The sequence below is a fragment of the Oryza sativa genome, chromosome 10 (assembly GCF_034140825.1).
Source record: "Oryza sativa Japonica Group chromosome 10, ASM3414082v1".
Classification (NCBI taxonomy): Eukaryota; Viridiplantae; Streptophyta; class Magnoliopsida; order Poales; family Poaceae; genus Oryza; species Oryza sativa.
The window spans coordinates 5058810-5071435 of NC_089044.1; the positions used below are offsets into that span (position 1 = coordinate 5058810).

The 12626-nt window shown below is 36.0% G+C and overlaps 2 protein-coding genes across 2 annotated transcripts; both read right to left on the reverse strand.

Annotated features, from left to right (window-relative positions):
* Positions 1–997: 997 nt before the first annotated feature.
* On the reverse strand, positions 998–1444 carry LOC136353715 (ferruginol synthase-like). The gene has a single exon (XM_066304895.1). The coding sequence runs from the start codon at positions 1442–1444 to the stop codon at positions 998–1000; it is 447 nt and encodes a 148-aa protein (XP_066160992.1).
* A 9051-nt stretch (positions 1445–10495) lies between these two features.
* LOC9269224 (geraniol 8-hydroxylase) lies at positions 10496–12366 on the reverse strand. Its single transcript, XM_015757840.3, has 2 exons — positions 11415–12366; positions 10496–11062 (listed from the first exon to the last, which is right to left on the reverse strand). Exons 1-2 carry the CDS (start codon positions 12291–12293, stop codon positions 10877–10879), a joined length of 1065 nt encoding a protein of 354 aa, XP_015613326.1. The 5' UTR covers positions 12294–12366; the 3' UTR covers positions 10496–10876.
* Between the last annotated feature and the right edge of the window lie 260 nt (positions 12367–12626).

Genomic DNA, 12626 nt, shown 5'->3' on the forward strand with positions numbered 1-12626 from the left:
TCTTGCTCTCTCTTCTCCACACCAGAGCTGAAGTTCTTCCCAGTTGGAGCCATCCCGAAAAAGTTGGTTTTGTCGCTGCCATCAAGGATGCCTGTGGAATGAAGTCACCTGCTGTAGGAGTCAAGTCTTCAGGCTTAGCTCGCTTTTACCTTCTCTGCTGCATTTGTAATCTTTTATATTTTTTTAAGCCGTGGATATGTATGTCAACAATTGTTGTTTGTGTACCCTAGCTGGTACTGGACAGGGGTTTAATGCACATTTAGCTTAGAAATTATAGTTCATTAATTTCTGGGCATGAAAGTGCGTAGCCCCGTGAGCCGTCTCGGCGTGAGCAGTGTCGACGTTTGATGTCGCGATTCCGGTATTTGCATAGTATGGGGATCGTTGGTATTAGGATATATGCGAGACTTAGGTAAAAGAGACAGAGGCGAGGATTTTTCTACAGGTTCGGGCCCTAGAATTGTCAGGTAATAGCCCTACATCCTGTTGGCCGAAGCCGGTCGTTGCTCTTATTCACCATAATCACACCAGTACAATATTTGGGGTAGCCTATCTATCTGTTGTCGACATAGCGGACTGAAGTATCATCACGTAGTCGACAACAGGGTAGTCTTCCTCCTCGAATCTGTGCCCGGCGAGATCAAATACAGCGCTAGATTCCTCTCTTTGGTTCCCGTAGATACCATATGAGGTTTTCCTAGGCTTATCTCTGATATCGATATCTGGCAGCTTGTCTTGGCGTATGTAGGCTTGTATTGGCTTGTGGTTTTGTGGCGTCTATGTTGTCCGTGTCCCCTCTCCTCCTAGAGGGCGTTGTATTTATACCCATAGGTGTCCTCTTGTCCAAGTAGAACTAGGAAGACCAATATGGATACAATCCGAGTACTCCTTGTCGTTTCCATGTAAAACTCTAGTTGTCTTTCTTTATCCGGAACTCCCTCCATATCCGAGGTCAGTTTCCATATAAAACATGGTATGTGATGGGTCCTGCCGAGATTTAGTCAACTACTATTAGGTATATGGTATCCATAATCCTAACAAGCAGCTCCTCCGTGCAGAGCATTCTCATGGCGCACCACTTCCAGCGCGGCCACAGCGCGATGCTGGAGTTGGCGTGGTGGCCGCAGGCGTGCCACGAGTCCATACCGCCGCGGCCGGTGATGTCGGCGTTGTTCCTCTGCAGGATCTCCCTCGCGGCGTCCGCGGACATGGCGACCACGGCGCGGACGCCGCCGAGCCTTATGGACATGAGCGGGCCATAGCGGTCGGCGAGGCGAGCGAACGCGTGGTGCGGGTTCTTGCCGATGTTGTGGAGGTTGCTGATGACCGGCAGCCGGTGAGGTCCTGGCGGAAAACGGCGGCGAGCATCGAGCAGAGGTTGGAAGATGTAGGAGATGATGAAGACAAGGAGAAGAGACGAGATGCATAGGTGGAAGAACGCCATCATTCTAGCTTGCGAGTTGCGACACTATGCAAAGTGCGCATGCATTGGCATTTGGTTCTATTTTGCTAGTTAGTTCTGTCAATTTTTTTCCGAAATTGCCAAAAAATACTGTCGCAAGTTTTTTTTAAAAAAAAACTTTCCAATGTTACTGTAGTTGCAGTGTAAGTATAATGTACATTACGGTGTAACTGCATTTAGATATAAAGTTGCATGTATTATTTTAATACTTATATACAAATTATATTATATTAGTTATAGTAAAATTATATTATAATTATACTATAGTTAGATTTGAAAGTTTTTGTCTTAAAAAACTCGTGGCAGATTTTCTTTTGATAGTCCTTTTTTTCTTATATATTTTTGAATGTTGGATGCCGTTTATTTTTTACACATGTGTTGAATCATTTCTTTTATAAAGCAAATAATATGATTTTTATTTATTTTGATTTGTTTTGTCACTGATGGTACTTTAAATATGACTAATATTTTTCTACATTTACACAAATTTTTTAACGAGAAATTAGTTAAATGTATGTTCATCCATATCAAACATTAAATACCGAAGGGTACACTTGCACGACATAAAAACAAAAGAGTTTCTAGCTAGGACTACTAATTTTAATGTAACGCCTAACCATTACTATTTCAGATGAGATCCGTAGGGACTTGAAGTACTTCTTCTGTCATGACGCGTACTAGTAATAATCATAACAAAGGTAGAATATATCAGTCTTTCGAAGATAATTGAATACTCCCTCTATTTCAAAATGTTTGACACCATTAATTTTTTATACATGTTTGACCGTTCGTCTTATTAAAAAAATTATAAAATATGTAAAACTATATGTTTACATGAAAGTATATTTAAGAATAAATCAAATGATATGAAAAGAATAAATAATTACTTAAATTTTTTGAATAAAACAAATGGTCAAACACGTACTAAAAGTGTCAAACATTTTGAAACGGAGGGAGTACTTTGGTACTACCGTGTGCTACACTTATTTTTCTGTGCATCAAATGGACATTTCAGTATTAGTACGTGATTGTGCTGTCTCGTATTAGTTGTACATGAAATGGGTGGAAAAAAAAGGAAATAACGAACGATGGAAAGGAAGTCAAGGTATTAAAAAATGATTCAAACTTTCCATGATATGATGATACAGTTGCACGGATCAAACTGAGCTTTCAGATCAGATTTAAATGAGGAACTTCGTTAATGCGACGTGGCCATTTCAACCTTCACTTCCAGATTTTAGCCTCGTGGCATGAATGTCTTTAATGTGATAGGACCATATCTCTGAACTCTATTAAAAACACGCACCAAATGGAATTCTTTTCCAAGATCCAACAATGCATAAGTTAGGGCTACCATGCATTCAAAGTATGACGTTTGATAATTTATCTTATTCAAATAATTCAAAGTAGTTACTCCCTGCATTTTGTTAATATCTTAGTACATGGCTCTGTTGGATTTTAGTATGACGTTTGATAATTCATCTTATTTAAATAAGTTATATATGCTTCATTTATTTTGATAATTGTGACTTATTTTATCACTAAAAGTTATATGATGATACCTACAAGCCAGATTGAATCAGCAGGAGTTACTGACAGATATTTTAGCTAATTTTGTTGAATTTATTTTATAGAGATATATTTTTACTATAATTAAAAACTTGATTGATATGTAAGGCATTTTAATCAGGATTTGAACCCATGTTAATATATGCCAACTAACTATATATAAGTAACATAGGGCACACATTTATCAGTAATGATACGATATTAAGATGGTTAATGCATTGAATATAGAAACGATTTACTGAAGAAATATTGAGTTCAAAAATTGGCAATAGTAGCCAGTGATAATATTTTTATCAATATTTCTCACATTGATTTTCTATGGTTGTGTATAATTTCATGCCTCTGGAAAACATTTTATAAATGCATCTTCGTTTATATTGACAGTATGTTGATCATAAGGTATTTCAGAAATGTCTCTATACTAATTTAAAGGCATTTTAAAAGTGCATGTATAGTATAAGAAAAATATCTTTACAAGGTATGTTTGTTGTAGTGTACACGACAAGAGTAAGGACAATCATATTCACTTATTCATTTTGTTTAAATATATATAAGTATAACATAGTATTTCAAACATTGGCATTGTCTTCAATATATAATTAATTAGACATTCTTAACATTTTAATGTTGAATATATAGCATTTTTTCGACTAAAAAATTAAAGTTACACAAGATTGATAGTATACTCTTTCAGATAATTTAGTGTGTTTCGCAAATCACGATCCAGGTGACATGTTCTTTAAGCGAACACATTTTTCGAGATTATGGAGTACTGAACTTCAGATTGATCTGACTACTGCTGGGATGTCTGAAAACACCGTTTCAAATTAATACTCCTAGGCACTGTTTTGATCCCTTCTCAAAAATTTTTATCCTGTCAGATCAAATAGACTAAAAAAATAACTAATTGTACAGATTGTGACTAATTTACAAGACGAATCTTTTAAACCTAATTACTCCATGTTTTGATAATGTGGTGCTAAGTAAATATTTGCTAATGACGGATTAATTAGGCTTAATAAATTCGTCTCGCAATTTACAGGCGGATTCTGTAATTTGTTTTATTATTAGACTACGTTTAATACTTTAAATATGTGTCCGTATATCTAATGTGGCACGCCAAAACTTTACACCCCTCGATCTAAACACCCCCTATTAACAAACAACGTGTCTTTACCTCCAACTATATATAAATGCATTTTCATCAATATTTCTGACCTATTATTTCCGATTGGGCGATATGATAGCTTGATTCGGATGCACATGTGCGTGTATCACCAGTTTTTATATTAGAGTTAGCTTATACAAGTGAATGTGCTGGACATTTTTCTATAGAAGCATTTATTTTCCTTGTAGCATAAGTTAGAGGAAACGTGTTACTGTACAAGCTTGACAAAAAATTGTCAGATTACCGGTGGACGATCATAATCAAATACTTTCTTTGTCCCATTTCAAGTGCATTTGTATGTTTCTGGGTTCAATATTTAACTGTCCATCTTATTTAAAAAATAAAAAAATAAGTTACAAAAATATTATTCATATTTTATCATCTGATAACAATAAAAATACTAATTGCAAAAATAATTCAAATAAGATGGATGATCAAACGTTGGGCATCGAAACCATAGCTGCACTTAAAATATTAAAATAGTACGGAGGAAGTAGCTTCTATTTGAAAATGTAAAACTTGTAGACACATGTGTTGTACAAAGCTCTTAACGACAAACCCAGAAGCACATAAATTTGATTACATAATATATTTTACTACCTCCATTACAAAATAAGTGTAGCCGTAAAAATCCGTATGCAACATTCGATCGTCCGTCTTATTTGAAAAAATTAAGAAAACAATTAAAAAAATTAGTCACACATAAAGTACTATTCATATTTTATCATCCAGTAACAATAAAAATACTAATCATAAAAAAATTTCAAATAAAACGAATGGTCAACGTTGGATATGAACAGTGTAAAACCACACCTTTTTTGGGACAAAGGGAGTATTATACAAGAATTAGGGTTTTTTTTACTAGATTCACCAAAGAAAGCATATATAGTTTGATCTGAGATTCATAAGATCGTTCTCATCCAATGGACTATATAACCCGATGGATTTTTGGTCTATTGTGAGTTTATAATTCTCAAATTCCTCTTATATACAATTAATCTCTAAATTTATAGGTAGCAGCAAGTTTTGCTAGCCAAATTGCATTTCTTCCTTAATTTCTTATATTCAAATTGCTTGTCAAACCTCCAATATAATTGTCGACAGACTCAAACTGTGGTTTAATTTCCTTTTAGTGACGTGGATTCCACGGACACATTAAATAGTATAGTGTCTTACTATATAAAGTTGATGCCCACTAACTACCAAAACTCAACATATAAGTGAGTTACATCATCACCCACTGGCAATTATTATGATTATTTTAAATCACATACAAGTCTGCCACATGATCATCCACTACCAATGATTATCTTGAGTATTTTAAATACCATACAAATATGACATATCATTTATAATTTTATTGTATTTTTAAGAACTCAATATGCAAGCAATGTCGAATCATTATCTTATTATTTTCACATTATTTAAGCATATACATCTATCATTTCTATAACTAGGAAGGTAGCCCGCGCATTCGCACGGACATGTATTGCACGGGCATTCATGTGGATTTGTATTTTTTAAAAAAAACTTATAGTGATAGAATGTATATCAACTGGATGACACCTACCACACTTTAAAAATACTATTTCTCTATAAATTTGGATAATTGTTTGAACCTATGTGTTAGCTTTAAACTATAAAATATTTAATTCATACCGGTATGAAATTAATTATAATATTTTTTATTATCTTGAAAGGAGGTTGACATAATTAGTTTAAAACAAATGCCAAACAAATTAAGTGTATATTAAAAATAAGGTGCTTAAGTTGAATTTTTTAGGTGCTCTATTTTCAAACAACTCCTACAAAATTATTATTACTGATAAATATGTTTTATTTGTACCATCAAGTTACCCCTCCTTCCAATTGGTTCATGCATGCTCATGCAATTTGCATATATATACGAATGAATAAAGAGGAGAGATCTACATATCTTGTTTCCGTATGATATGTGTGATCTATAGTATTTATTTAAATACGTATTCAACATAAGTCCTAAAATTTAAATGTTGTAGTAACAAATATAACTTTTAAACCATCTACTTGCTTTCACTGTGCAGATTATATATGCAATAATATATGAAAAAACTCCTAATGTCACGGTATATTGTACATAATAGATTGAATTATCATATTAGTATGTAAACGCTTTAAGCTGGTTATGGCAATAGAATAGGCATTTTTTTCCAATTTAAGTGAAAAATACAAAGCATTTTAATTAATTATATATATTTTTATCCAATTATTGGTTCAATCTAGTTAATTTTCTTGACGAAACATACAAATTCTCTCATTGGTAGTATGGGCTTTAAACTATTTATCTACTTATAAATAAATTAAACAACAGTCCAAACAACAGAAAAGTAGATATAACGTAAGAATTATGATCAGTTGTTATTGTTTCTATATTAATATAATAGTTAAAATAAGAGGGGAGGAAGGAATTGAATGAGAGAAGAGAGAAGAGGAGGGGAGAGTATGTGTGCATATAACTACGAAAAGAGAGAATATAAGGCACTGGAAGAAGGACGACCAGATGGGATATGAGGGGCGGGGATTTTTTTTTATAGATTCAAGGGTTTGTTGGAACCATGCCACCCTAATTTTGCAAAATTTGAGATATGTCACCCGTATCTCAATGACATGTAGGACCCACATGAGTCAATGACATGTGGGTCAGGGTGGCATATCACAAATTTTGTGGCATGTTTCAAATTTTCCCTAGATTTGGTTTGTTGGAACTTGGATTATTAAGATCTAATGATACAAAATAATAGGTCCACTGCATTAAATGGATTTTGGTAGAAAAACTATTATAAATATATATTTTTGCCAGTTACAAATTTGATTTGTTTCAGTTACTATTACCTTATTAGCTGAAAATAGAATGATAGTTTTATTAATTAATAAGATCTATATTTACTCATTGTTTCCTATAGTATATTAGTAGTAGATACTAAAACCCTGAATTATAGTAGTTTATGACTAACCTAATAATGTTATTTTGACTTACAATAATTTCATAATGAGGGAAGTATTTTTTTTGGAACAATCACTTACAGTTAGGTCCATTTTACTTTCATTATTATCATAGACCTAATTTAATTGTTGTGAACTTGCATAGGACGATAAAAATCTATATCATTGTTTTTTCATTTTTTTTTCACAATTGGTTGAGTGGCACCGCAACTCAACAAACATAACCAAAAGTAACATATTTCTTTCTTTCGAATGTTAACATATATGGAAAATAAGCTTTAAGTATAAATTTAGTAATAAATAATATGACAAATAAGTGGATAAAAATAGTTGTATATTTTTGTTTTAGAGTTTTCTTAATTTTTTATCACAAAATTTGCTTTCGAAAGTATAGCAAAAAAAAATGGGATAGGTACATGATTTAGAGAGAGCGAGTGAATAACTGGGGAATAACAGGGGAGGGGCGGATGATGGGAGTAAGCATGTCCGCATCCACATATAGGCCAGGGTGGTGTTTGGGATATTGGTTGAAACTAATGGGTTTATCATATTAAATAAAAATTAATAGCTAGATGTTTTATTTTTTTCATAGAATTCGTAGAAATCTCTCATAATTTCTTAAAGCGTCACATGGCGGTGCAGGAATTCTCCACGGATATGAAATCATGTGACTAAAAAACCATATTTTTTTACAAGGTTATTAATGTTTATGCGGTGGCTTAGTCTACTAATTTAAAATTATGTAGCAAATTCTTACAGTATAATAATATCTATTTTAAGTTAAAGTACAAGTCAATATGGGTTTTAAATTATCAGTTTAGTTGTAAATATAATGTTGAGTATATAAAAAAATGTGATGTACTTCCTCCATCTCAGAATATACCAACTTTTAGCTACGGACCTATATATATACAAATCCAGATTCATAGCTAAAAGATGTTATATTCTACTATAATTTTCAAGTTATGACTGTTTAAAATTTATTATGATAAAATTTTATCTGATACTGCTGTACGTAAAAATAAAGAGAGAAAATAGGAGATGGAGTATATTTACTAACCAGCAAGCAAATCAACCAGTGTATTCACTAAGAAACCACAGGTACATGTGTGATGTGTGTGTGAATAACAAAATTAAAGAGCCAAAAGTGAATATTAATCATCAGCCATGGTGGGACATACGAGCAGGAGCAGGATGACTACGACGATGGCGCTGAGCCGTGGTTCCGGCGGCGCTAGGTTATTTTAATCTTAATTAAGTTTGACGGCTAAAAATATTTGAACCACTGATTTAAGTAAAAATTGAAGGATGAATTTTATTAGCTTCATATGACAGTTTGAGAGCGTTTTGAGGATTGGCACGTGGCAGCGTGAGAGCGTTTTAAGAAAGTTTAATAGATTTTTAGTGTTCAACAATTAATATAAAACAAAATATTAAATTCTCTAATATTATTAAATTATTAAATTATGGTCCTTAACGCAATAATTCAATAATATATTCCGGGTTATCAAATTTTGTAATATTTATTAAGAGAAGCGGGCTAATCTAGTAGTCTAACATATTGCGTGTTTTTATAGTAGAAAATCTTAATTTAAAAAGACGATATAATTTTTTCTACTGATGTACATACATATTTTAAGGGTGTTATAGTTTTTTTTACTCGTGCATAAAACAATATCTAAAGGTTTTTTAATAGTTTTTCTTGTCGTACTTATGTACGTTTCTTTGTTTCCATCGTTAGTACGTGCGCTAGTTTCTGATACGCACGTTATACTGAGAGGAAGCAAAAATAGATCTAATATAACAGTCTATTTAGTCCACCAATTTAAATGAAAATCGACGGTGAGATTATAAAATGCCATATGGTGATTTAGGAGCGTTTGTAGGGATGCCAAATGACGGCTTAGGAACGTTTATAAGAAGATTAATGGACTTTAGTATATAATAGATAGATAGATGTATACATGCATCACTCATCCATATATTTGCAACAAAGCGCGGGGTATCAACTAGTTTATATATGAGAAGATATGAGACAGTGGATGTTTAATTTATAGACATAATTATTGGTGTGATTATTTCTGATTTTTAAGAAGTGCTATTACTCGATCTTTATACCATATATTGTTGGAACCAAACACTCATTATGCATTGAGCCACATCATCTAGAAAATAATAGTTTTTTTTCCTATTAATACTTTGATCACAACCATTCATATATCATATTCATTGACAATCCACTTAGCATAGTTATTATCGTAAAGCTCAACATTAATTGAGTTATGCCACCTTAGAAAAATAATACCCACTGCATTTCTCTCATGCTTCATCGTATCCGATCATGTGTCATGCCTAAACTGTTATAGAAGTTTAAATATTATCCTTTAAGCATTATGACTACATATTTTCTAAATTGTTTTCTTTGAACTATTTTATAATTATTTCTAAAATTCCCACGGCAATATGTGGGGTATCCACTAGTGAATATTATAAGTGTGCACAATGAACCCAATTAGCAAAAATTTTCCTTCTGTCGAGCAATCATCGTTAGGAAGTACAATAATATATGTTTGCTTGGATGGGAGAATAAGCTGTATATAACGGATAAACATTAAACAGGTGAAATGAGTTCTTGAAGTTACCTTAGGTACTACTTATTGCTTCATTTCTTATTATTCATCTCTCTTTACTTGTCGTTCTGTAGCTTATTGATGTTTTTCTTTTTCTGATATAAATAAGGACACGGCCCTGATTTACAATTTGTAGAAATCAAGCGTACGTAGTTGTTCATTTCAAGAGTCGTCAAGTCTGCACAGCAACGAGGAGAATAAGATCATGAGCCCGTTTGGTATTACTCCATACTATGAAGTGATACAGAGTATTGGTTTGCAAAAGCAACGGAAATCACCATATATATGGCATCCCCTTTTTTTCACGAAACACGGCAAAGTCGCAGGTGCTTATATAAATGCACACACATTCCTCCTTATAAACACACCATACCTCTGTAATTGCCTCTGAAAACTAGGTTGGCATATCTTGAGATTCATAGAGTCATTATAGGTGTCTCGCTGTCAACAGATATGTCGTGTAACATTGAAAGAATAATTAGCCGTAAATACGAGCACTCATCTCAAGTTGAATAACCGGATAGGTAGGTTTCATCACAAGAAACATTGCCAGTTGAATTACACTCACTTCACATCCTATTTTTGTTTTACAATACTTCGTGTATCAGAAAATATCTTGGGTGATTACATATTTAGAGCAGCTATCATCGCATTACATTTGTAATGTTCTTCTATTCTTCATCATAAAAAAGTCACATGTTTCTTATTGTATTTCTTGAGCTATTACATAGAGGGGAGCAACAAATGATAGTGTTAACCCAAACCTCTCCCTCATATCCACTCCATTTTTCCCAGCCTCAGCTGGCAATGTCCATGTGAATCGGTGTAGCAACGAGCCAAGCATCAAATGGACCATTCTGTGAGCTAGTGGCAATCCAAGGCAAATGCGCTTTCCAGCTCCAAAAGGAATTAGTTGAAAATCCCTCCCCATGAAAGTAATGTCACTATCGTAGAACCTCTCTGGCATGAACTTATCTGGCTCGGTCCATGTGTTGGCGCATCGATTGATCGCCCACAAGTTTATAAGCACTTTCGCTCCCTTAGGAATGGTGTAACCTTGTATTTCTATCGTGGCTTCGGCCTCGTATGGTGGTAGGGCAGTTTGGTAATATCATGTTCATCCATTTGTTGTTTGCTGCCTATCACACTCTTGAGTTCGTGCACCCTTCTCATCGAGTTTGGACACTGCAATAGTTCTGCCATTGCACACTCCATTGTGTGAGAAGTCGTCTCTCCACCAGTGAACAAATCCTACAGCAAATGAAACTTGAGTTTAGAATTATCAATGAAATTTACTTGGTTAAATTACAAAATTTAATCAAAACGAAAAATTGTAATCCAAATTTAAATTAGAAAGCTGGTTCAATAATTTTAGCTAAATTAAATAAATTAGTCATGCATGATAACAAGGGTCTTATCTTTTCGCTTATGCTTATATTTATCAGTCAAAATTTGAATTTCAACCTTAAATTTGGATCTGATTTTGAGGTTTTTAATCGAAGTTTATTTTTCAGCTGATGGTTTTAGATCGCTAAGAACACGTATATAAAAGTTTGTTTTATTCACAAATTAATATCCGTCCGCAAGTTGTACAAGTACTCACTGTAAAAAGTCCACGGATGGCATCACGGTTAATTTCGTTGCTATCTTCTTTACTCTCCCCCTCCTCCAGCATCACGTCGAGCAGGTCGTTCTTGCGTGGCTCGCCGGCGGTGCGGCCATGCATCCTCCGCTCGATCTGCTCGTCAATGATGGCGTACATCCTCTTCACCAGCCTCGCCATCCTCCGGCGAACTCCCTGGAGGTCGGCCGGCGCGATCGCCGGGAAGAAGTCGGAGACGTTCGGCCCGGTGCCCAGCACCGACGCCTCGTCCACGATGTCGCTCACCTCGCGCGCCGCCTCGGGGTCGAGGTCGACGGAGAACATGGTGCGCGACAGGACGCCCAGCGCGGCGACGTGCGCGGCGTGGCCCACGTCCACGGCCTCGCCGCGCGCGGCGTGGCCGGACACGCGGCGGACAAGCTCGGCCACCTTCTCCTCCAGGAGAGCCCTCATGGCGTCGAGCCGGCGCGGCGAGAAGAGCCCGACGGTGCTGAGCCGCCGCAGGGCGCGCCACCTGCGGCGCGGGGGCAGGCAAACCACGGAGTTCTCGCAGTGGCCGCCGGCGCGCATGGAGTCGCCGAAGGACCTGGCGGCGATGTCGGCGTTGTGCCGCTGCAGGACCTCCCGCGCCATCTCCGGCGACGACGCGACGACGGCGCGCACGGTGCCGAGGCGGAGCGACATGAGCGGCCCGTGGCGCGCGGCGAGGCGCGCGAGGGAGCGGTGCGGCAGGTGGTCGAGCTGGTGGAGGTTGCCGATCAGCGGCAGCGGCCACGGGCCTGGCGGCAGCCGGCGGCGAGCGTCGGCGAGGAGCTGGAGGACGTAGGCGGAGATGACGGCGAGGAAGAGGGAGAACGCGAGAGGGAGGAAGAACGCCATGGTCGTAGCAAAACGTGCAACTCACCTCACCTGTCCTTGTGTGTATATACTGCTGCATTGCTTGCTGATGAAGACTGTTTATTGTTTGCCATTTCGGTCGTAACATACTCTATGTTCCCAACCTAGGTGTGTTTAGATCCTAAAAATTTTTGGCCAAAAATATCACATCAAATGTTTGGACATATGTATAGGGCATTAAATATGGACGAAAAAAATTAATTGTATAGTTTACATGTAAATTGTGAGACGAATCTTTTGAGCCTAATTGCGCCATGATTTGACAATGTGATGCTACAGTAAACATTTGCTAATGACAGATTAATTAGGCTTTAT